At 36.5% G+C, this 26,425-nt stretch overlaps 1 protein-coding gene across 2 annotated transcripts in view; it reads left to right on the top strand.

Moving 5' to 3' along the window:
* The window catches only part of B3GLCT (beta 3-glucosyltransferase), a 46,229-nt gene extending 27,250 nt beyond the window's left edge, over positions 1-18,979 (top strand). For both annotated transcript variants that reach the window (XM_071433965.1, XM_071433964.1), the window contains 10 exons: positions 46-157; positions 1,712-1,848; positions 2,694-2,757; positions 5,299-5,430; positions 6,430-6,499; positions 10,457-10,570; positions 12,269-12,368; positions 13,335-13,454; positions 13,985-14,129; positions 17,299-18,979. In XM_071433965.1, the coding sequence (XP_071290066.1) occupies positions 46-157; positions 1,712-1,848; positions 2,694-2,757; positions 5,299-5,430; positions 6,430-6,499; positions 10,457-10,570; positions 12,269-12,368; positions 13,335-13,454; positions 13,985-14,129; positions 17,299-17,466 (1,162 nt within the window). In that variant the 3' untranslated portion in view covers positions 17,467-18,979. The remainder of the gene's footprint in view (positions 1-45; positions 158-1,711; positions 1,849-2,693; positions 2,758-5,298; positions 5,431-6,429; positions 6,500-10,456; positions 10,571-12,268; positions 12,369-13,334; positions 13,455-13,984; positions 14,130-17,298) is intronic.
* Positions 18,980-26,425: the final 7,446 nt, after the last annotated feature.

Below are 26,425 nucleotides of genomic sequence, written 5' to 3'. Positions count from 1 at the left end.
GTTCATAAATCACCTTATTAGTAAAATGTTTCTTTCTTTTTTTAGCTTCTCTGTTATCTATGGTAGGAACTCCTCATGGATTTTCTTCTGTGAAGAAGATACAAGAATACAGGTCGTAAAACTGGTAGAAACACTCAGAAGATTTGACAAGTCCAAGGTGAAATAAAAATTTAGAGATTTGACTTTCTTTTTGAATGAGATTGAGTGTGTTTTGCCAAATATTGGAAAAGATGTGTCCAAACACCTTAAAACAGGGGTATAGATTTCTGTTGCTGAGGCTGAGAGCAAGGTATTTAACATGAAGCAGTACAAATGCCTGTATAGCTGTTGAATAACTGTTAAAATTGAGCAGAGAAACCATTTTTTCTGTGAATAGCCTGAAAATTATGTACCATAAATAAAAAGATTAATATAGTCTGTTTTGCGGTCCCTTCTCCCAATTTTCCTCTCTGTTATCAATTCTGATTGTCATCAGATGGAATGACTGATGTTAGTTTGTCTCTGATGTAAAATAGTAGGGCTTTTTCCTTGCATTCTGTTTCTGATCTGTCTTGGTGATAAATATTCTGTACCTGTTGGAAAAAAAACAACACCAAAAGACTTGTAGAACAAAATAGAAGTACAGTCACCAAGGAGCAAAGCAAATTTGGCAATGCAACTGACATGAAAGGTGCTAATATTTAGAATTTTCAGTGTTCAGAAAAAAACCCCACCTTGGTGTCAGTCCTTTGCTTGTAATCAAAGAAGCCAAAATCTCCTGTGTGAAATATGTTTTGCTTCTTTATTGTAATTCTGCTTCAGGACTCACTTTAGCGTACTTACTTCTTTTTCAGGCACATGGCCATGTGTTTTCTCACAGTTCTTTTCTAAAATGGCAATAATAATAACAATTCAGAGGTCTTACCTTTTGAAACACTTGGTCTTCAAAACAGAGGACTGAATATATTAAGACTTTTGGAATCTCCTTTTTTTTCTGTTTAAGAAACATCTACTTGTAATTGATATTCTCAGAATAGAAACATGAACATTTTTGTTCTAGATGCTGTCCTTTTGCCAGTTCTACTCTCTCCTTTGCATTGCATACAGAGTCTAATAAAATAACAAATTCCAACCCACAATAAAAGGAGATAAAACACTTTGATTTTGTACATAGTAATTGTCATCTTAGTTTAACAGTCCATCCCTGGTTGCTTATATACAGTAGTAGTCCATCAGATAGGAAATTCAAGGTGATTTATATCAGAGCTCCTTCAATATTCATTTTAAAGTCTCAGCAGTCTGCATAATAATAAAAAGTTGGTATACAGGTGGCCCAGAGAGATTGTGGAATGTACTCAAAACATGACTGGACAGAGTCCTGGGCAGCCTGCATTGGGTGATCCTGCTTGATTCCTGGGGAATTGGACTAGGTGATCTCAAGAGGCCTCTTCCCACCTCAGCCATTCTATGACTCTGGGATTTAGTGTTCTTTGAACAGGTGGAAGCCAAGGCATGTTCTGGAGTTTGAAAATACAGCCTGTATTTGATTTCAGAGTACAATTTTTAGTTTCATTTCTCACCAAGTACAATTTTTGTCCAGATTATTAATTGTGAACAATGTGCTTCCCTTGTTTTTGTTTTCAGGTTTGCTTTATTCAGCATGAATGCAGTCATCAACCTCACTAAAGGGATGCTGTAGATGAACAAAATTGTTTCCTATATTCCTTTACAGGAGTGGTTTTTAGGTAAAGCATTATATGATGAAGAATCTACAATAATTCACCATTATGCCTTTGCTGAAAATCCTACAGTCTTTAAATTTCCGGATTTTGCTGCTGGTTGGGCACTTAGCATTCCACTTGTTAACAAGTAAGAATTGAATTTTAAGTAACTTCCCATTTATTTGCCATTATTCTGCACATTCCAAGTATAATCATTATAAACACTTCAAAATTAAACAAGAGTGCAGAAATAGATTTCTGTATCATTGCTCTGCATGTGATTTATTTTGCTTCACTCTGCCTACATCAGGTAGCTAATCCAGTACTAACTGTTTAAGTAGTTCAATTCTGTATTGTAATTTTAAGAATGTATTCTCCCCCAGACAGTGGTTTTATTCTTGGGTTGTAGAGTGCTGCATTGCCCTCTAGAAGTGTTTCTCATACTGTACAGACAAACTACATACTTATTTCTGCTTAGACTCTTAGGTGCTTTCAAATGAGTTTTGAAAAGTTCATAGATTTCAGAAGTTGAAATCATCATTTCAGAGTTGTACCATAGCAAGGATCAAGGTCCTCATGAATTGAAAAGTTCTTAAACACTATGCTTTGAAATACACAGAAAGATAATATTGTCTATAGTTTGAGATGCTGATCAATACTGAGCTTCAAATGTGCTGCTGCTTTTAATCTGTTGCAAATTTTATGCCAGACTCTCTACCTTCTCCAGATGAGAACTTTCTTCTTGTGTAGGAAGAATGTATCAAAGTGTGTGTGTTGAAAATTAATGTTAACATCATGACATTGTCAGTTTTTTTTTAAAAAGGATTTATATGATAAATACAAGTTGCTTCTTGAGGCAATAAATACAGAAATGTGATTTATTATTATTTTTCCCCTTATAAGATGGTCAGTAGTACCAGCCACACTTTCCTGCCTGCACTAGTGATTGGGGTTTTTTAATATGTTTAAGTTTCTTCATCTCTAATTGCATAGGCTTGCGAAGAAGTTGAAGAGTGAACCACTCAAATCAGACTTTACAATAGATTTAAAGCATGAGGTAAGCAGTGGTGTGATGAAAGAAAAAATGGTCTCAAAGTTACATATTTGAATGGTGTTAAATCATAATGGAAATAAAGAGATTATTCTTAAACATTGCTAAAACGTTTGACTGCAATGGCATGTTAGATTTCTTTTCCTTCCTTTAGAATATTGCAATACTTTAGAACTATATTTTAAGCACAGAAAAATTTATTAGTAAGCTTGCACTCATATAAGAATGCATGCATGGTTGTATACATTAAGGTATCTTCTAAGGATTGCTCTGTAAGGAAGGAGGGGGACTTCCAATTCATGAACCATAAGCTGAGGTGAGTAGTAGCTCAATTCTAGCCAGTCTCACCTTCTGAATCAGACTCTCAGAGATAAATATGGTGGGGTTTGCATTAAATACTCTGAGGAATCTACCTTTGTGTGAACAAGCAGTGCTGCAACTTGCAGCTTGGAAGTCTAGAAGTCTTCTTTTTGTCTCTGGTGTGTCACACTTTCAAAAGGTTGGCAGAAGGTATTTCAGACAGTGAGTGAACTGACTGAAAGGAACATGAGAAGGAGGCTCTAAAAGAGTCTCTGTGCTACTTTTTTGGAGGCCTTTTTTATTTTTTCTGCATTTAAAGTGTTTGTGCTGTCCAGGGTTTTGTACTGTCCCCAAAGTGAACTTCTGAACTAGGGGTTCAGAAGTAAGTAGGATGAATTTGGAATAAGCTTCTGGCCTGAAATAAGAATATGATTAAGATTCAGATAAGGAATGTGAAGCAGAAGGAAGGAAGAATGGGATTAAGATTTTGGCCTGAAATTGAGTGACCCTGAAGTAGTTTTAATTATTTTAACACTCCTGAAAAGCATCTATAAATTGTAGTTCTGGTCCAGAAAAAAAAACACCTTTACATAACACTACTGCTGCTTTTTCATATCTCATAATGGTCATAGACCTCCTCATTTACAACATAAATCTATGGTGTATTTATAGAGTGTAGATATGTAGCATATTTAAATAAATTTGGTTTTATGCAAAACCATTTTTTTATATAATTCCCCCTCATTTTCTCAAAAACAATTGAATCCCTCTCAGCTTTCATTTTTGCTGTGAGAAACAAGACAGGAAGGTGTTTTCTTCCTCTTGTTAATTTTTCTCAATGCAAGACCTTGGGCTTCACAATGTCATTTTATTTTGACGTTATTTTTCAGACAAAATCATTCATATATTCCTAGTATGACAGTCTACCTCAGCATTAAAAAATATCTAAACATATTGTCATAAAAAAAAGATCATTAAAGCCGCTTCTTTATGTGCCACAGATTGCTTAGTAAGAAACAGTTAATCACTCGACCAACAAAATTACTTCCATCCACTTATTATTCTGTTAGCAGGTCTTTGCATATGTTTTATTTCAAATTTATTGCCATTGATAACCTGCTTCAGCCCTGGAGTTATTCTTTCTGCACAGTCTCATGTCTCCCTAGAGACAGTTTCACTCCCTCTCATTTATTTAATAAATCACCATCTTCTCTGTCTTAAATAATAATTTTTTTGTCTATGCTCTTCTTGTGTGAATCGAGATTGACAACAAATCAAAGAATATAATCTGTTGTTTTTTATGATTGTGTATAATCTTAAAGTTTGTAAGAAATATTTTAGTTTCAGGGACTCCTAATGACATACACCTCTAGTCTTTGGTTTTTTATTGTGCTCTGCATCCTTTTTGTTATTTCTTTTTTGTTTGTGTCACCTTATTACTTTCCAAGTCCCTATTCCTTATATGCATAACATTTATATCACTTTCATATCCTCCAGATGTGGTAAAGTGTTTTTGTCATGCTGCTGCTCATTTGTAGGTTGTTGAGTAGACTTTTTGTAACTGTACAATATATAGCATATTCCCTGATGCCTATTCAAAGCTGGAATTGAATAACAGATTTTTTTATACATCTAGCATTAGGTCTGAACTAGGACTAAGACTGTTTTTGTCTTCGTGTTGTAAATATGTTTCCATTGTTTTATTAACCTTGTGTCATCCTGTGCTACAACCCAAAATGGCACTCTGACCTCACTTCTGAAATCAAATAGTTTCACACCATTCTAAGGCTTTCCATTGAAATTTCATTTTTCAGTGGGAAATTTAACACATTGTGAATTTTCATAAATAATTAATGATAAGTTACAGTTGTCAAATACTCTGTTGTCTAGGAGCATTGCTTCTTTGTTGGTTCATGTGATAGATATTAATTCTGAATATCTGAAATCTGAACTAATACAATATCTGAAATGTGAACTAATACTAATAGATTAAAGGACCCAGGAGCACAAGTACTGTTCTCTATCCTTCCACTTGGAGGGAGTGACAGGAAGAGCCAGCAACCAATACCTGGCTCTGAGCATGGTGCCACCAGCAGAATATGAATTAGTTAATCAGCTCAGGAACAAATCTGCTACACCATCCCACATCTTTCACTTTTCTTATTCTTTGTTAATATGATTTCTTTGTATGCTCTGAAAATTTTTATTTCGTTTAATTACTGATGTGGATGTTTCCAATTTTGATAGATTGCCCTGTACATTTGGCAGAAAGGGGAAGGACCACATCTTACTCCAGTGCCTGAGTTCTGCACAGATGATGTGAATTCGTATAAGGTTGATCACTGTGCAACAACTTTCAGTAATTTTCTGCCACTTTGTGTAAGTACAATATTTTAAATACCATTTGGTTAGTAAAAGTAAAACTCTTACTAAAACATGTAATACTTGAGTTCAAAAATCTCAAAACTTGAGAAAATATTTTAAAGTAAACTAAAAAATACCCCAACAAAATAGTTTGTTCTGACATTTATCTAGGATGTAATTTGGATATGCTTTCAGGCTTCTGTGGCACAGAATATTTCCTGGCAACTAATATTGTCTATGCTTTAATGAGTCTTTATACCACAATGTTTGGTTGGCACATGATCTATAAATTATTTGTCCTTACACTCCTTACACAGTGAGATACTGAAGTATAGATGATCTTTTTTTGTTTTTTCCCCACAGATGGGAATCTAAAACTTGTTGAGGCTAAAGATAAAATGTAATATAGTATTTGGTGCCTTAAAGTACAACCCATCTCTTCCACCTCTAGGAGAACACATTTATTATATTATGAGTTAAGTGTAGCTCGTGGCCAGAATGTGTTCCATGCTTCCAGGAGAGCAAAATTCTAGGTGCCAAAAAGGATAACAAATCAAAGTGGTCAAATGGTTTATTACAGTTGAGGAAATTAAAAGATTTCTAGTGTGTATCATTTAAGCTGTTTTTTCCAAGTGTGATACAATTTGTGTTCTCATAGTGACTGATTTCAAAGAAATTAGGAAAACATTCTTTTTCAGATTAGTAAATCTTAGTTCAAGATTTTTCTACTCACGGTCTTTTCCTAATGATAGGTGTTTTAGTTCTTGTCAGAGTACTACATCAATGGAAAAATTTTCCAAGAATGTTATTTCAGGAATTTTAAACAACCAATGCCTTTTTTTTCAAGATATAAAAAATTACTTCCTGGTGTGTCACGAGAGCACTATTCTGCTTGATAGGCTATACAATGAAAAGCTATTTCCTGTTTTATTATATGTAAGGACATACATATCCTATAAAATACTACAGGCACAGCCTGCACTTAAAAGATTATTTTTTGTTTTGTTCATATAGGGAGAGCCAGTGAATAAGGAAGATGTTTTTGTTGCTGTAAAAACATGTCGAAAATTTCATGGTGACAGAAGTAAGTTGTTGGCTGGTCAAGGTAGTAGTTTGTTGCAATATAGTTCATAAAATGAATATTTAAAAAGCAAGCTGATATATGCTGTCTCTGCAGCTCTTGGGACTAAATGTTTGCAAAATTGACTCAGAAACAGGAAACTTTTGGAATTATAAACAGCTTATCTTTCAGGTAGAATCTTTTTGCTGTTCAGAGTCCTCAGGAGTGCTGTTAAACATTTAAGATTAAAAATGGTTTCATCATTAGTGACTGTTGTCAAAAAACTTGGAATTGAATACCTAAATTAAAACATGCATAGGATTAGCTGATATTGTTGTAAATTGGAACTGTTGCAATTTGAATTAATCCAGGAGCTATTAATATCCTTCAGTGAGTTTCCCCCAGATAATTGCTTCACTTCTTTTCTTTGTGCCAGCAGTGACAATCGTGCAGCTCTTTGGTGGCTGACTTAGAAATCTGAACAAGCTGAAAGGTCCCTCATCTCCTCCTTTCTTTTGTCCTGCCCTCCTCTCCAGTAAAAGGTTGAGCAGCTTATGCTGTCATGTTGCTCCTAGCTGTTCCATGTGCACATCTACTTTATAATGGTTGGAATGGGAAAATCTGTCCCTTCCAGAAATCTGGTCATGTGTAGTACTTTGTGCAACCAGTGGCCCAGATCAGGAGTGTGTGAAACACGATAGCATATTTCACCTGGAAGTTCATGTGAAAATTGTAGAGTTACACAAGCAGCTGTAGTCACCATGCTAAAAACAACAAAAAAAAAATGCCTTAGTGCAGCCCAACAAGATACACACAGTGAGCATTAACTTCCTCCTCAGAGGCACAGAAAACAGACACAGAGAAACTCTCAGCTTCTGCTAACACAAAGTAATGCTCAGCTGAGTTGAGGGAGATCAAGTCTCAACAAAGCTTGGAAGGAAAAATTCCAAATCCAGTTATTGAACAGAAGACATTCCACCTACTTGATGCCACCTACCAGTCTGTTCTAGTTTGCTTTTAGACATTTTGTTACTAAGGAAGAGATTTGTTTCCAGGAATTTGCTTGAATTTTGTGTGCTCTTTAATACTCCAGGAGCATAATAGTCTCTCCATTAGACTTAGTTTGTTTATAAGCATAATTTAAAGGGATTATAATTGGCAAAAAAAATTGAAAATCAAGTAATTGGGTAGTAGTTGTACCAAATTTTGAGGGGTTTTTGCCATACCTGTTGTCAGATGACAAGATGAAAGTAAAAGCTCTTTTCTTAACTAAGTCTAGTTAAAAACAGGTGGGATTTTTTAATAATAAGATTTATGGAATTATTCTCTTAATGCTACTACACCTGATGAAAGCACATTTGTAGTGTTTTAGTCATGTAGTTTTTAGGTTATCTTTGAAGTAGCTTTTGACAAAACAAAATTGACTGTCCTGTAATTGGAGTTCACTGAAGATTCTCCTTCCTGGATCCATGTTAATTTTTTAACATTAAAATTTAAAAGAAGAAGAAAAAAAACCCAAAAACCTAGAAAGTCAGAAAGAAACATAAGGCCTCAAAAAGATAGCATAAACATCTTTCAAGAAACACCTGTTGAAGACTGAGGAAAATTCTTGAACTTTCCTCACAGCTTCCAGTGTTATGCAATAGAGGATAATCTTACTCCAGATTTTGAAAGATTAATGGATGCCAGCTTCAGAGAGCTCTTTTTACCTGGTAAGTCATTCTTTATTGTATGCCAAAAACTACATTAATGCAGCACTAAGGCTTGGAAATCGATGTGCTTTTAAAAGCAGCTAAATTTTACCTCAGAATTTACTTCAGATACAACTCTCCTTCTTGCACATACCATCTGTAGTTATAAAAGAAATTTTCAAGACTGCAAACATGCATCAGAGTTCTAGAAAGAGCAGGAATAAAATGTCATTAAGAGCTTAGAGCTGACCTTTAAATATCTCTAGTGGTATTCAAACTTTGGTGTGATCACAAGTATTAATACATATTGATAAATATTTGCATGGTCATCTAGTCCAAAATTTCAAGTAGTTTTCTTTGGAAGATACAATTTGCCAGAAATAACAAAGTATTGTGGGATTCAGTTTACAACTGACATTAATCTGCATGGTGACACTTCCATCAAGACAAACAAGGGAAAGAGAAGGACACTTCAGGTAGCAGCCCCTTCCTAGAGCTCTTAACTGAGATGAGACTCAAGTCCTTGCTTCAGTAAACTTTTCTTCATTTATAGAAAGAAGGGGGGGCTCCACCAAAGGAATTGAGAGGTTCAGCTGTAATTGCAAATATTTCTGTGTGTTAAGGGACCCTGCTGAGTTTCAGGTCCTTGTCTGGAGAAAGATAAAACAACCTTCACAGGTGCAGCTCTTCTGCCAGGAGAAGTTTGGATGCTGTTGTGTATTTGTGATTCTTCTGTTCTGAAGCCTTGTTTTCAGAAAGCTTTCTGGTTTTGTTCTGCTTAGAAACATTTTTAAGTAAAACATTTCAACAAAATAAGAAATTAATTTCCTGCCCATACATTTTTTGTACGTAATTCATTTTTTGATTTTTTATGAAGAAATGAGAATGCTTTTTAAGAACTTTTAAAAGTAGTATGGACTATTGCAATATGCTACAAAAGTGGGTTTTTTCCTTTTTAAAATATTCAAGTCTTTCCATTAGTGCATTGAGTTCTTATTACTCTGTCTTAACACTAAAAGGTAACTGTTATCAAACTGAGTGTTGATCAATCAAGAGTAGTAAATTCTGTGTGTTCAGAGTAGAGGGAAGTGAGTAACTAGGTAGGTAACAAGCATCAAATTAGATGATGGATGATTCTAGCAAGGGGCTAAAGTGAGTTGTTCACAAGCATCAGGGTTGTACAGCAGCAAAGGGAAGTTATGGAAATATTTCCTCCATTTGAAGCACTACCTGCTACTGGTGAGACCTCCTGGATGGTGTCAGAGAGCGTAGAGCAGAGCAGCAGTAACAGCAGAATGCAGAGTCCTTGCTCATCTCAGGCCTGACCTCCTCATTTTTAAGAATGAAGAGACATCATTATTTCAATCTGATGGTCTTCTTCTGAACACCCTGCAGATGGCTGGATTGTTTTTGTGTTACCCATAATTTATTCACTTCTCAATGTAATGTAAACACTCATGGCATCATTATTAGAATTTTGTGTGATCAATTTTAAAACCTGATGTGAAATGGCAAACTGGTAAGAAAAAGGTGGTTTTTTTAGAGAAGCATTAAGCAATCCTCCTTTGAATAGAATCTCCATGGGATTAAAATTGATTGTGTGATATTTATAAACTACACTAAACAAATACTTCTTATTTATAAATGAAACATAAATATTTATATGTTTATAACAGGAATGGTTATAAAATGTCTTGTGAGTGTGTCTCCAGAGACACACTCTGAAGCATTAATATGATCTTGCTGTCAGATAGGATGTGTATAATACCAGTAAAGTATTTCAAAAGGTACATTTGGTCTGTTTCTGATTCAGAATATGTTACAGACTTTACAATTGGATTAAAATGTGCCATTTCAATACTGGAAGAATGACTAATTTCTGATAGTGTTTGTGCTGATGTATTCTATGAATTGTACAATAGCAAGTGTAAAAGCAGAATTCCATACTTTGGTTATGCTTTGGTTGGAAAAATGTAAATATGACAGTTTTCAATTATTAATATTAATAATAATATCATGAAACCATAGTCATATTTTAATAATTTTAAAATAATTTAAATAAAGTTGTTCTGACTGGCTTTCATAAAATTTAAAACTTTTTTTTTCTCTCTAAGTATTATAGGAATGAAAATAGAATGGACATTTAGAATCATGATGCTGTATTTGAAGCAGCATTTTTATAACCATGTGAAGAAATGTGGCTAACAAAACGTGGTTAACATGAATATTTGGATCAAGTATCTATTTTAATCAAGTTCCTTGTGTTTGAATGCCAATCATTGTTTTGCAGTACCAGTTGTAAAGCAGACCTGGGAAAGAGAAGCTGCCCTTATTGAATACTACAGTGATTATGCAGACATCTCCATTCCTACTATAGATTTAGGCATACCTAACACTGACAGAGGTGAGCTTTTGTCAGTTTTGCACAAATGACTGAATCAATAAGTGAAGTTTTATGGATGATACATGTTTTTCATGTCAAGCATGTCATGTAGAAATTCTGGTTTTCTCTAGCACATATGTGCAGCCTAAACTAAAGAATGCTCTTCACACAGGAAATGGATGGAGAGTACATTCAGAGTCCCCCTGTGTAGATAATATGTTCTTTTAAGCAGAAACCCAGATACTGAGATTATGGAAGCATGGTATACTGATATACTCCAAGAGAAAAAAAATGGTTTTATTACTTGGGGTAAGAGTAATAACTCTACAGTTATTTATGATTTTCAGTAGGATCATTAACAGTGAAGAAGACATAAATTTATTTCAAAAGACCTCAGGCAGTGCCAAGTGGTTACTAAGCATAAACTGCTTGCCATATGGTATTCATATATTATATCCATGTGCCTTGCAGGTCTTGATTTAAGCATAAAAACTGAATGTTAGGATTGAAACACCTTTCTATAGCAAATAACAAGCACTTAAATCAATTTACTTTGTGTTTGAATATAAAAAAGGCTATGGGTATGATGACTTCCTTGAGTAAAGTAATTTTTTTTTCTTTCATTTGATATATTGTTCTTAGACTGATATTTTCTTTCTATAATAATAGAAATACTACTTCTAGTATTTCTGAAATAGTATTTCTATTATTATAGAAGTTACAGGTGTCCAGGCAGAGTGGCCTGTTAGCCTTACTTGGCCCACTAGGTCAGTTGTTCTGACCTCTGGGTTATTTCTGCCCCTTTGTTTTGTCTGTTAGAGGCAGAGAGAGCATAGGCAGGGATTTCTGTGTGCACAGGTGGAGTGGGACATGAGCAAGCAGAGGGAGTTTTCAGGGGGCAGCAAGCCTGCTGGGCACACATGGATCAGTGCTAGGAGCTATGCCCAGTAGCTCTAGTGGTGCCAGGAAGCTTCCACATTTTTAAATAGAGTATAATATAAAAATCTTGGGTGTAATTTTGGATATGTTCAGATATCAGTCTGTGTTAAATTCACAATCTCACAAAATCACCAGAGCAAGGTCTTCCTTCATGTCTTTAGCATTCTTTTATAGAATTACTGCATTTTCTCACAGAATATTTTAACTAAAAGTGTCTTCAAATATAGTGTTATTTTTGAGTGGTTGTTTACTAAATATTGATAGCAGTAATTACTTTAGACAATCAACTGTGATGAGTAAAGACTGAAATGAGGTTTGTCCAAGATCTAAAAAAAACTCAATAGAAGTCTGAAACTTCCTGTTTCTCAGGTCCTGCTTATTCTGAACAAGGGTTTTTCACTTCTGCACTCCTAGCAAAGGGTGTCTTACCTCCTGAACTTCCTTATAATCTTGTGATAAATGTTCAGACCTTTCCTTGGAGGCAGTGATCAGGACCTGAGTTGCCAGTGAGGAGTACAGTAGATTAAAATAGATTTCAATATTTCTGTAAAAGCAATGGATCTGCCTGATGCATCTTGAAATGCTGTGACAGTGTCTTGGAGTATTTTGCAGAACATTTGCTTCTATCATAGTCTCCTCATTTTTACAGCTCTTTAAATTAGGAGTAGCAGTTAGTCCAGTATTGTTCAACAGCTTGACAGATAGCTGGAATAAAGGTGATTTTTAATTTAATTCCTGTTTTATTTAAGTATATATTCTGTTAATTTATCTTCTTTTTAGGTCACTGTGGGAAAACTTTTGCCATTTTGGAAAGGTTTTTGAATCATACTTCTCCCAGAACCCCTTGGTTAGTTGTAGTGGATGATGACACACTGATAAGGTATATATTGCATTACTTCAGGAGCTGCCACTCTTTTGTCAATAAGAGATTTAGCAATATTCACCTATCCTTTATTTAAGAGATACAGCTATTGTATTAGTCATGTGGCTTTATATTACTTGAAGAAAAAACATTGTCACTTCCCATAGTATTCTTTTGACAGATATTAAAAACAATGTTGTGGCCTGGTTAAAACTGTGCATATCAGTGTTATTGTGTGATCATATGGTCTGAATACGCCACATTTTGTGAGTCCTCTGTGTAGGTACATTTGAGCTGATAGGGTTTAGTCATTTGCTAATAACCTTTCTAAGATGCGTTCCTCAGACAAATGTATCAGAAGAAAGGTTCCACAAGCTCAGGTCAGTTATCCAAGCTGCCCAGAATGGTGTTTTGGAACTTGCATTTGCTGTAAAATTAGATCCCATTCTCGTAAAATCTGACACTGCAACATAAGCAAAAAAAGGCATAGTGAGCAGTGTGCGGGATCATGTGGTCGTGAACAGTGGTTCAAGACTTTACATTAAATCATGTGACAGAAGAAGAAACAGTGAGAGGATGTAACTGTGGGTAATGCAACATTCATAAAACTAAATCTGCCTTTTCAGTTTTCAATTTGTAAATGTTCATAGATAATTTGCAAAGATCATATTGCTCGGAAAGTGTCATTTCATGTTTTCTCTGAGATGAGATGCACTTTTGCTGACAAAATGCCTACTTAAAAAAATACTTCAAGCTAATTTGTTCATCATTTGACCAAATTGCACAGTCATATCTCATAGTAAATTATCCATCATAAATTTCTCTTTAGCAGTTTGTATCTCTGGGGCAGGTTTTTTTGGGTAGAATTTCAGAATTTCTCCTGTCATCTTTGTGCTATTTAACAGAATGCTGTTGAAGGTAGCAATGTCTGTTGCAAAAAGAATGTTTACAAGATTTTTTTTTTAATGGCTTTTCATATTATAGTATATTCAGGCTCCGAAAATTGCTCAGCTGCTATGACCCAAATGAACCAGTATTCCTTGGAGAGCGGTATGGCTACGGCTTGGGAACAGGAGGATACAGTTATATCACTGGTGGAGGAGGGTAATTTATTTTAGTTCCTACCGAGATCTGCATTCGTTCCTGGTTTGAGTTTTGCAAATATTTTAAATTACAACCCAAATCAGTTTCAACAGAAACAGTGATGTTTTCCCCAAATGTGTGCAATTTACCTCACACCTTCTGTGTAGTGACACATGCAGGTCTCAAGTCCCCAACTCTTCTCCCTTACATTTGAGTAAGATAGAGGAAAACACCCTTTTTGAGTCCAGGCCAATTTTAGGAGGAATTCTAAACTGTAGTAAAAATGGTTTGTAGCTAAATTATTGTTGGAATAACAACAATGGGTATAATTGGTGTAATTAGTTTCCAGTATAAAAATTATTTGTCTTTCAGAAAATGCTTCTTGCACTATTTGTCAGTTCTTACCCCTTAAATTTTGAATTTCAAATGTGTTGTATCAGAGGGCAACATTCAGTCGTACAGTTTTTAATAATTTAGCAATATTTACTAATTACAGATATTTGGTGTCTTTAGAAGTTTTTATACATTTCATGTGCTTTTTTTAAATTCAGGATGGTTTTCAGCAGAACAGCTGTTCAGAAGCTACTTGCTAGCAAGTGCCGGTGTTACAGCATGGATGCACCCGATGATATGGTCCTTGGGATGTGTTTCAGTGGCTTAGGAATCCCTATAACACACAGTCCTCTCTTTCATCAGGTCTGAGAGCTATTTCTGAGTATTAAAAATGTATTTCATTTTTGAAGTGTACACATAAAACAGTCATAAATATTCAAATTCCATCAATATGTAATAACACTAACCAAGATGCTGCTGCTGCTTTACCTTGATTTTCAGCAGAACAAGACTGATCAAATAAGAACATTCTCTTACCATGGATTACTACAATGCTTTGCTAGTTTATGTGATATTTTAGCTAACCTATAACTACATTTAATTAGAAATGCAGTCAGAGGTGAGGATTTTGAAAAAGAAATAGAATTAGGAGCCACATGCTTTGAATAGTTGTCATATGTCCTCTAAGGGAGGAAACCTACAACACAATACGTTTTTATGCAGATAATGGAGAATTGAGTGTAAAATTTTTCAATAAATCCACCTGCTCTACTTACCTGATTTTTCTATTGATTCAGTATTTACTATTCTGAAATACCTCATTAGTGAAGGTATAAAATATTAAATTATTACTTTTATGGTGGATTCTGAAGAATGGTATAAGTACAATAAATTGTTCTATGCTAGCACGTGGGAAAGAGAGCTTACAAAACATAATTTTCATGTGAGTTTGGGAGAAAAGGGCTGGAGTAGATTTGAATCTTGTTTCTATCTCCCACAGTATTTAACAAGCTAACTGTAGTGTCACAGTGGAAAGCATGGTGCATTTAGGCCTATAGAGATTTTCTTCCTTGTAAGCCAAGTAAACCAAATCCTTCCATGGTATGAACAAGAAGCACTAAAGATTTTTTTTTCCCAAACAGTGCACAACTTTTTTAAAAGTCAATGTTTAAATCAGTGTAGCATTTGATGTTTTTGAGGTGTCAATCTAGTTGAAAAACTGGGAAGACCTGCATATCTGAATATGAGCTGAGAATAGGATAATAAGCTACTTGAGAATTAGTAAATTACTCTGTAGGTCAAAGCAGCTGTCAATGGAGAGGGGGAGTTTCTTATTTAAATGATCAGCTTTTCCTATGTTAAGATTCCATTTCTGATTACATTTACTATTTAGAGAAATGGGAAGATGAGAACATACTATTCAATATTTTAATTCCTTGTCCATATAAAAAAATTATATCTGTTTACTCTCCTGTTTTATCATTGCTTACTCTGTTCAATATAGAAAGAAGTCATGCATATTATAAATTCAACAGTTACTGAATAAATTTGCTTGCACAGCTGTTAAAAAAACCCAAAACAACAAACCAGCCTAATTAAAGGAGAGTCAGAACAGAACTCATTCTCCAAAATTGTAAGAATTATTCTTATTGAAAAAAAAGGACCTCCTTGTAATCCTTAATAGTGTGCATTTGATACTGAATCACTTTGAAAGTGAAATCCTAGCAGTTTGATTTTCCACACAGAAAATTGCACTTTACTTCTAATTCATCTTTACTGTTGCTTGTAGCAAATTCTAATTTAACGTCCCTTGAACAAAAATTAACCTGTGAGGAAAAACCACTGAATAAAAATTGAATGTTCTTAATCTACTAAATTCACTATTGTGCAAAAAAAGATTTAAAATGAGAAAACCAATTTTGGATTTTCCATCAACCAGAAAAGAACTTTCTAAGGACTTGACTGAAATATTATGATGTGTGATGTTCCTTGAAGTATGTGAATCTAAAATTGTACTGAGACAAAGATTATGAAACAGAAGCAAAGATATCTTCATTCTTGGAGTGTCTATGATGTGTTTGCTCAGTCTTACTGGTTTCCTGCTGCCTGCTTGCTGAGGTAGATACATATTCTGTAACCTGTTCCAGAGGTTTTTGACATGATCGGACTCTTAAAGAGAACAGGAACCTTCCCATGTTGAGTAGCATCCAGAATTTTGGTCTTAAATAAGAAATCTGGGCTAAAGCTATATATTTGACTTTTCTAGAACACCAAATACAAATGTTAGCCCCAAAAAAATTACAGTTATTAGAGTAGGTATCATTATTTTAGAATTATTGAAACACCAGAATTTTGTCTATAGCTTAATAAAAAGCTGATTCATTTTTAAACAGCAAAAATCCTTGGTCTCAGATGTGTAAAAATGGTCTCTATCCAAAATAAATTCTTCAGGTTCTTGAAGCCTAAATGTTCTTCAAAGTGTTTTTCAAAAGTCATGAGGGATACAGATTCCCTCTTGCTTTCTCCAGTGGAATTTTTAAAAATAAGCACTTTGTGTTTTAAATATCAGAATTAAAAGACCCAAAATGCTAACAACACATACTCAGATTTCATGTCAAATTCTGTTGCCTAATTTTATGACTGTAATGTATACAGAACTGCATGAAGAATTCATAAATACCACCATAAGTAGGTGAAGCGTGCAGTATTGATTCGGTTACCAGCTTAGGCATCAAATCAATTATTTGTTATCCAAATAATTCCATTTTCTTCTTGTTTGGGGTTTTTTCCCCTAGATGTAAAACACAAATTTTTGCCTTCCATGCATTTTTCTTACAAAAACTCTAATGGCAAAATGTAGTTATTTTACCAGGGACCACTGCAGGTGGGAATTTTTCATTTAATGATGTACTCAGTGTCATTGAACTGACAGAGAAAATGAAATATATGTGGAGCATCATGACAGCAGCTGCATCTTGTAGCTGTGTTGTAATTCTGTCTGGTTTGATATAGCCTGATAAAGAATAACAACACAGTTTTCTGGCACCACAATGTATCCCATGTTTGGAACCTTTATTTGTCATAAACTCTGTATATTTTGGCTGCTTATGGCCTTATTATAATCCTACAATCACAGTGGCAGTGCTGACAACTCTCATTAGAGGAGGAAGAGAATATAGTTTAAAATAATTTTGTCATTATTGAGCCTAAACTGCATATTTAAAAAGATTTCATACCAGCTACACTGTTTATCACTTGATTTCTGAGATGGTGGCCATTTCATCCTGAGAAACGGCATATTTAGTGTCAGTGTACTGCATTCCTAGCATGATGACTGCCATGTGAGTTGAGGATTTAATCTAATGGTGTGTCAATTGATTTAATAGAATGATGTAAAAACCCCTTTGTTACCATCTTGTGTATTTTGTCAGCGCCACATTGTTGTGTCACAGGGGCCATTGAGCAGTGATGTCTTTTTAAAATTATTACTGATCATTAATACTGGTGCTTTTGCTTTATTCTTCCATCTTAGGCAAGGCCAATGGACTACCCAAAAGACTACCTTTCCCACCAAATTCCAGTATCATTTCACAAGCATTGGAATATTGATCCAGTGAAGGTGTATTTCACATGGTTGGCACCAAACACAGAAGAGTCAAGCAATGGGAAAAAAGTTGGATATAACAGAGAGGATTTATAAGCAGTAGAAGAATGTAAGTGTTAATTACTGTTCTACAGCTGAGAGACAGTCACTACTGTGACTTCTGTTTTGTTTTCACGTTGCTCATCTGTTCATGACATAGGAAGACACTGTTTTGTTCCTGTTGGTTGCATCCCTTCAGAACAATGGAAGAAGGCACTTAAATGACTTTTGCATTCTTTTCCTCCACTTGCTTACTTTTTAGAATTATTTTGGGCTTTGTATACCAATGAACTTGACTCACATTTAAGAATCTTGTACAACTTTACCTGTGTTCTGCTTTGGACTTGGTTCAGGCAGCATCGATTTACATTCTGTTCCTTTGCTTTCTCAAAAGCTGAATTTATGTATTTGGGAGCCTAATATTGAATAAGAGTTGAACATCTATTCAACATCATCTCTCACTGTCTTACAGAAAACAGTTCTCTAAAAGGTTCTGGAACAGTTTCTTCATAAATCATGGAGGACACTTCACTTTTTTTCTGTGACCAGGAGCTAGATTGTGTGAAGGTTGTGCTCCTTATGCTCATTTCTGATAGAAATACTGTCCTTTGCTGGAGTAGCTGGACCAGGCATGAAACCACTGTTGTACCTTACAAGTTTATTGGCATTGGCATTTGTGTGGAATGTCATGTACAAAATGGAAAAGAAGGTTAAGGATAGGGATCTCTGAGGTGGCCACGGGAGGTCACTGTGGCTCTTTTAGAAACCCAAGTCACCATGCATCAATTTGGCAAACATAAAAGTGACTCCTAAGGATTTTTGCAGAACTAACATTTCAGTATTTCTGAAGTGCACACATCAGTATTTCTGATGTGTGCATTTCAGTAGCATATGAATGCCAGCTTTAAAAATTTTGTAGTATCCCTAATTTATATCATCAAGATAAGTAATTTTATGTATACAACATGTAAAGTGTGATTCATATTTAAAACATTCTTGAATTTTTTTTAGTAATTCATTTTTGTAAAAATGTTTGTAAAAAACTGGCTTTAGTATGTTCTAATCTAATTTTTATATTGTAAAACTGCTTCTTTTAAAATGACAGTATATGGCACTTGTATGCTGTTATTTAACTTGGCTTGCTATATTGTAACCAAATACAGGGTCTTAAAGCCATACTGTTGAAGTAATTCATGTTTTGGTTCCTTTTAGTAGGTTAAAAATTTATTCCACTCCAAAGAAAAGCAGTACTTGCTCTAGAGTTGAAGTAGGGGAGCCACTGATTCCTGTCTCGGTAATCACCGAACTTGCCTAACATTTGTTTGTGAATGTAGCTTGTGGGTTTCCAAGTGTTGAATAGCAAGCACATATTCATAATAGATTCAAATTCCAATTAAGAAAGAGCAATCCATGTTATGTCTTTTTTTCTTCCCACTACCAGTGCCTTATACAGTAGACATTTTACTGATACCAGGACTATGTTCTCTGATACTGTTGGTGAATTGTTAATTATCCTTACTGTTTAGAACTGTGAAAGCTGAAAGCTGAATAAAAGCATTCTTTAACCTTTTGTGCCTTCTGGCTCTTTGCAAACCAAGTACAGGATTCTTTAAGCATCAGTGAAATAAATTCATCACATTAATTGTAATTACTGTCAGTTTTATTAAAAGGCAGCATAATCTTTGGGGTTTTTTCATGTTCTGTCCTGACTTTCACGTTAGGTCAGTTTTCAGCCTCTAGTTTTGTGCAAATGGAAAATGCTGTTTCAATGAATACCTTGTGGTTGGGAGCCTTGATGCTGTCACAAAACATATTTCACTATCAAGTTCTCCAAAGGTCTTACAACTCAGTCCAGTCAGGTCCAGCGTCCAACTGGTGATATTTAATCTCTCCTTGGGCCCTCTGGAGGCAGATTAGATCAACAAAAGATGATAAGATTTGAGTCCAGGCTGTGTTGTACCTCTAGACTGCTTGTTTAGATGTGGGAAGTCATTGACTTGTTGATTGATTGCTGACTTGACTTCTATTTCTGGTTTGACAAATGTAGTAGTAGCTGTCCCAAAGTCCATCTTTTCCCTTGCTGTTAGCTCTGGTTTTACTGCAAGGTTTCTGGAGGTATTTGTAAGCATCATACTTCTTATTTTAGTCTCCACAGTTTTGAAGGCAACAAAGCCATAATTTGCTCAAGTATTTTTCCCCCAAAACTCTGAGACACTGCAGCAGCATAAAACAAATGACCTTTTAGTCCACCACCTAAAAAAGATTTTTTCAAGCAAAAGATCACAAAGAGTTTATATAAACAAGAAATGAAGCCTTCTATGTGAACTTGAGTTTTAGAAGACTCAGGATGACTGTTACTAGCTGAAACCTAAGGACAAAACTGTGTGTTAATGAGCCTGAACAGTACTAATGTTTCTAATGAAAATTAAATGGATTATAAATGGTGTAATGTTAAAGAAAATTAATAGAAGAGGCATTCAAAGTCACTTGGTAACAGGCAGATTTAAACAGGTCTGCAAAGTTGATTGACTGGTTGACGTTTCCTTTTCTGGGACATTGCAAGGTTGTGGCATGAAAAAGAAAATCTGGGAATCATTATTGACTATTTGTTTTTAATGTTTATAGCATGAATTTTTTCCATGTATTAAGATCTTTCTTTCACAAAATTATTTTGATAATTTGGTTGGTTCATCTGCCAGGAACCAAAAAACTCCCTTGTGCCTTCAATAGAGCAGATATGTAAATAAAGAGTGATGAAGTATTTGAGGCCCACATTTGATCATGAGCAAGAAGGAGGGCTGTGAATCTATTTTGATTTCCCTACATCTGCAGATGGCCCAGGGATGGAGAGACCCGAAAGGATCTGACTTTTGTGTCTTCCTCTGTGATTTGGAAAATGGGCAAGAGTCTTGAGGCAGCTTCCAAGCTGGGTAACTTTGTGTTTGTGCAGGAACACTTTGCCCTGACACCAGCTCTGATGGCTGCTGGCTGGAGGGAGGAGTCCAAATTACCTTATTTTCAATTCTATAATTTCTCATAGATTTTATTATCAGGGCTGGAACTAGAATGTCTCAGCTGGAGGCCTGAGACACCACTCAATGAGATTCCTGGAAGGTGAGATCAGCACTGTGTAAGACTGCCATAATTACTTACTGTGAGCACCTCCATGGAGAAGTAGTAAGAGATTTGCTTTTTGCAACACTGTGAAACTCTGAATGCTTTTGTGCATTGGACACCATGATAATAAATATATTTGAGTTTGTGTCAATGCAATTGCTTCTTCTTGTTGTTCATATGAAACTAAAGGAAAAATTTAGAATTCTGAGCAAAAATGCTCCTTGAGGGTGTCACCTCATCATACATTGGCTGAGGAATCTAAGAGCACTTGACTCTGCTCCATTAGTGCTGCCTGGTGTAGCTCTGGCTCTGAGGTCCCAGCTCACATCAGCATGGTGGCTTCACCCTCTGTACCACCCCTGTACACACATCTACTGTGTCAGTACAGAACAAATTCACCTCCCCGGTCACACTGAGAGTTTTTTCTTTAATTAATTGTTTCATTCAGCAAAGAAATAGATTTAATATTGATTTGTGGGCAACTAATTTATCTGTTTCAGTTTGTGATGCACAATGTGCATGTATAAATAATAGCTTTTTTAATACACAGTCTCATAGTGGTAGCCATTGTGTAACAACTTGATTTAAATTCTGTCCTGAGAAGAAAAGTCCTCATGCTTTTCACATCTCAGCCTGTTGTTTACAGGAGGAGACCTGTGGAACTAGAGGAAGTAGAGAAAGGTGAACAATGTGTTTTTATCTACCTGCTTTTGCAGATTCCCTTGACTTGTTTATTTGTGCCCGTGTCAGCCAGGAGGCAGAAGTACCTCCACTGAAATCAGTTAATGAAATTTCTTCTGCTAGGACCTGCATTTGCATGGCAAGAATGAAACAGCTTTGGTGGAGTGTGTGTGCACTGGTTAGTTCTGAACACAAGGGGAAAAGACACAGTAGAAATAATTTACTTAAAGATGAAAAGGTAAGTAGGCATTATGCAAATGCATACAGAGGCCTAAAGGACTCACTGTCAAAGAAAGGAAGAACTGGTTTGGAAAACAGGCTATGGAGAGGAGTGATAGGAAATTACATCAATGGAGTTTAATGAAACATTCTTTTTGGAAAATCTATAGGCATGCTGCTTTTATAAGCCAAAAATAACAATGCTAAGCTATTCCTGTGAGAAATAAAATTTTAAAGCAATGCTTTTGTAAGTCTGAAGGCTTAAGAACCTGACTGTTAAACAGAACAACTCCAAAAAAGTTGAAAGCACTAGGCTGTTAATATTTTACAGAGTCAACTTACAAAAAAAACCCCAGTGTAAGTAGATTGTTAATTAATAAGAAGCCATTAAAGAAAATTATCTACTGGGAAGATTATTGTGCATCATCAACTGATTTGTGCCCACTTCTCATTTATGTATTCCTAGCTGGGACATCCTCCAGATGAAGGTCTAATCAGACAGTTTATAATGTACCCCATCAAGGTCGTCATAGCAGGAGCTCACGTGTTGCCCTGGTTCTACAGACACTGCACCCCATCTTCACAGGGGTGCTGTGTGACTCTGTGTGACACCTGCTCCCCAAAAGCTTAGGAGAACGGCAAGAAATAAAGCACATATTCCTCAGGAAGGAGGGAAACTGTAGGACTGAAGACTTGTGAGTTCCTCAGTTGTCTTAAGGAGAGCTCTCACTGATCCTCCTTCAAAGTAGCCATTCCCTGGCTAGCAAGGCAGCAGAAATGATGTGGGGTGTAACCCTCAGTAAAGACAAATATGCAGTAATAGCCTGAAGCAGGTTAAGCTTGTTTGTAGCTCTGGAGGCATTGGTAGCTCTAAGGACAGTCAGTCACAAGTGCTGATGGGTGATGTTGGCTAATTTACCAGCCTTTTTTTACAGAGACTTCTTAAGATTTCTTATGTTGCTAAGATTCAGCTTGCAAGCTCCTTGAGGGAGCCCTTTACACAGAGCAAGGTGCTCCAGGTGCAGTGCTTTGATGCAGCCTATGCTGTGGCTCATGGCCTCATTCTGCCCAGTCATGACGCTCTGCTGAAAAGTTCTCAGTATTTCTCTTGTCCTGACAAACCAAGTTATTAATTGGTTGTTCCTCTTTCTGTTGCTGTTTCTTCAGGCTAGAATTTTCCTGTGGATGGATTTTATGTTAACTAAAACATCTGATCCTACAAATGCAAGTTCTGGAATGACTTTATACTTAATAAACAGTGAACAATTTTAATAGTGAAACAGTGAACAGTGAAACATTTTTAACAAAATAAAATGTGGATAATTGTCTATAGTTACCAGGTTATTATGTTCATATGAAAAACTCTGTCAAGTGCTGTTTGAATGTCAGAAAAAGGATACAATTTTGTTTCATAAGAGCTGGCTTACCTCTACCATGGTTTGCCCCTTGTTCAGTTAAGTGGTATGATTAACATGTAAACAATCCTTGCTTTAGAAGCTCAGATTTGTCCTGCCACCATTGTCCAAACCCTGCTCTTGGGTACTTGGTGCTTGAAAGCTGAAGCTCCGAGCAGGGAAGTTTCTTTCTTCTCTACAATTTTCTCTTGTGCTCTGTACATCTGCAAAATCTGTGTAACCCTGAACCTGTGAACTGAGCCATACCATTGTTCCTGGCTTGAGAAAAGGAAGATGGAGCCCATCTCTGGCTAGGCTGAAATGCCTGCTCCAGGTGAGTATTTACTGACTCTCATCAGCATTAATCACAGTTGGTCCCTGAGAGGACTGGCATCAGGTCTGCACCAGCTTCTTCTGGGTGAGCAGATCCCTCGTACATCGTGTCCCTCAGGCAGTGCCTCGCAGAGCTCTTTCTCAACAGGAACAGCACATTTGCAACACAGAACTCAGAACTGCAAAACAGCCCAGACTCCTCTGGAGGTCACCTGGTCCAGCCCCCCTGCTCAAGCAGGAACACGTCCAGCTGACAGCTCAGGACAGTAACACCAAGGATGGCTTTTGAGTAACACCAAGGATGCAGACCCCACCACTTCTCTAGGCAGCCTGTGGCAGTGTTTGACCATCCTCACAGCATAGAAGGATTTCCTTATGTTCAATTGAAATTCCCTGTATTTCAGTTTGTTCCCACTGCCTCTTGTCCTGTCATCGGGCTCCACTTGGAAGATTCAGCTCAATCTAATCTACACCTTCTCATCATGTACTTAATGGTAAGATCCTCTGAGCCTCTACCTCTGAGAAGTCTCTGAAGCTGCCTAAGTGGGGTACAGAATCAATTTGGTTCTGTTTATCTGACAGTTTCTCTTTAACATGGCAAGGTGACTCCAGGCACTTTCCACCAGAGCCTGTTTACAGGTTTTTAATAACTGTCACAGTGCTAGGCGTTTGCTGCACGGTGAGAAGCTGCTGGGAATAATTAGCAGCGAGGGGAAAATGTCAAAGAGATTCAAATGTAACATTTATACAAAATGCTGCTGCTTTTTAAAATTCTGATCAGCAGCAGCACAAAGCCTCTGTGATTCCCTGTACCCTGAGGTTCATGCCACCCACACAGCTCTGCAAAGCAAGTTCCCCCCTCAGAATCCCATTTCTCTTCCCTGCAGGAGTGGTGCCAGCAGCACTGGGAGCTGCAGAGACCCGTGAGCTCCTCAGTGGCCCGGCACCCTGCACGTGGCACCTTTCTGCCAGCCCTGCTATCCATGGATCATGGCCCTGTAGGAAGTTGCCCAATCTGTCTGCATCACTCACATCACTGCTCAGGCCTTCTCTCCTGTTGCCTCCCTGCCCTGCTTGGTTTTGCCTCCAGCCACCCTGTCGCTGTGCCAAGCTTTCCCGTTCTGCACATCAAGCCCCCAGTACCAGCCATGAGTTATGTGGCATGTTCCTCCTGCTGCCCTCATCCCACTACAAATCAATGGCAGTTACTGTAATCTGCAGGTTTTGAATCATCTGCATGTGAAGGAGAGTCAGTTTTCCATTAACCCTTTGCCCCCTTGCAGGGTTCATTACCAGTATCCAACATAAGGTGTTATTGCATCCTCCCTGAGGATTGTACTGCTTCAGCTGAAGCTTCCAGGGAAGAGATTTCCTCCAAAACCCACTTGCTCTGTGGCTTCTTTGTACTCCAATGCAGAAGTGCCCTCATCTTTCCAGCGCAAATGTGACCTGCTCTTAAAGGTGCATGCTTTGTTGTGTTGGTATTTTGGGAGCCAGATTGAGGCTTCTCCTTCCAGAGCTTCTCTCCCAGTGCAAAGAATGGAGGAAAAAGTGTTTGCTGCTGAGGCTGAGTGGAGGGTTTAAAACATTTGAGGGATTGGTGCTGGCATCTATTTCCCTAAATGTTCACATGGTAAGAAAAATTTTTTTTTTTGCTTCCATGGTAAGGAAAAAATTAATAAATTAATTAAATAAAGAATTAAAAATTTAATAAATTAATAAACATTTTTCCAGAGATACATTTTGATATATTGATAAATTGATACATTTTTCCAGTAGGACTGAAGTGCCAGTTTATATCTTCAGAGCAGGTTTATATCTTCAGGAGCAGACATTTAGCTCCACAGCAGCCCCACCACAGAGTGCAGAGCAATATAACTACTTTTATTCAGCTCTTGGGGATCTGACCTATGGGTGGTAACTTGGAAATATAAGGTGTTTAAATTGGTAAGATACAACTACTGTTTTCTGTAATATCCCCAGGCCTATAAAATGTTTTCTTTCCTCCATTAAGTGCTCCTGATTAGTGAAAAAACAGTTATTATTGCAGATTTCCAGATAATCATGATATATTGTTCTCCCATCCACAAATAAAAAAAATTTTAAAAAATCAGCAGCAATCTCTTTGGATTGTATGCCTAAAGAGAATTTATAGGTATGTGTTCTACAATATATATGTACATTTATAGGACCTCTTTCAAAGACCCATGATTCTGTTGAACCTCAGTGTTAATAGCTCCAAGAAACTGATTTTCTGCAGTCACCACCACTTCAGTCCTGTGTTTACATTTCATTATCCCTGGGCTAGGAAATAATGGCACAATACAGGGGAGCATATATATACAGATAATGATTTTTACTGTCCTGTGTAATTTTCTTGGGTGCTCCTCATGCCTTGGTTGGCCAAATCCTTTCTGAAATGCCCTTTTCACCTGTGCTGAGAAGGAGATGGAGTGCCCATATCTTAAGTTTTAAGCAGAAACACTCCATGCTCCCTGGAGCCACTGGACTTCTGGGCAGGTTGCTGTTGCAGATATTTCATTTTAGGTGGAGTACATACACACCCAGAGGAGCAGTCCACAGATCTCAGGTCTTGCCCTGTAGTGCCTGAGCAGCTGCAGGATCTGTTGAGATAAAGAAAAGGGGTCCCTATTCAGGTGACAAGGCTGTAGTTACCTACCTTTATACTGAGAAATGTTTAGTAAAGTTGTATTTGTATCGCTGTGGATGCAGAGCACTTCTCTGCAGTTGAGGGTAATTTATCACCTCCCAGTAATTGTGAGCCAGAAATAAAAAAAATACATGTGGTGTACGCTAGTGAATACTGGGCTTTTACCTCTCAGGCACTGTGAGGAATGTAGCAAGGCTTTCTTCATTCTGTATTTTTAGAATTTATTTTAAAATGCAGTCTTTCTAATTTATGTCATGCAATGACTATTGTACAGATAGAAATATCCCCCATTAGACAAATAACAAATCATGTTTGAGTTGACCAAATCATCCCTTTCAGGGTGAAATTAATTATTCAAGAAGTGCACATCCAAATGTTACATAAGAGCTCCCTTCCTTCTGAAATTACCAAATATAATTAAAAATGTATAAAGGAGGAGACAAGTAGCTTCAAATAACTTTGAAAACTTTTAATTATTTTCAAAATAGGTTCAAAGCCAACATAAAACTTCCATGTTTAACTCTCATGCCTCTGTGTGCCACCACTCTTCCCAGGCAGCACCAGCCACAGCTCATCTAAAACCCTGGTCTGATTACAAATG

This window comes from Agelaius tricolor, unplaced genomic scaffold (genome assembly GCF_023055355.1).
Source record: "Agelaius tricolor isolate 1412-34295 unplaced genomic scaffold, bAgeTri1.0.p SCAF_9, whole genome shotgun sequence".
Taxonomy (NCBI): domain Eukaryota; kingdom Metazoa; phylum Chordata; class Aves; order Passeriformes; family Icteridae; genus Agelaius; species Agelaius tricolor.
The sequence above is the reverse complement of the archived record's forward strand: the minus strand, read 5'-3'. Positions and strand labels throughout refer to the sequence as shown.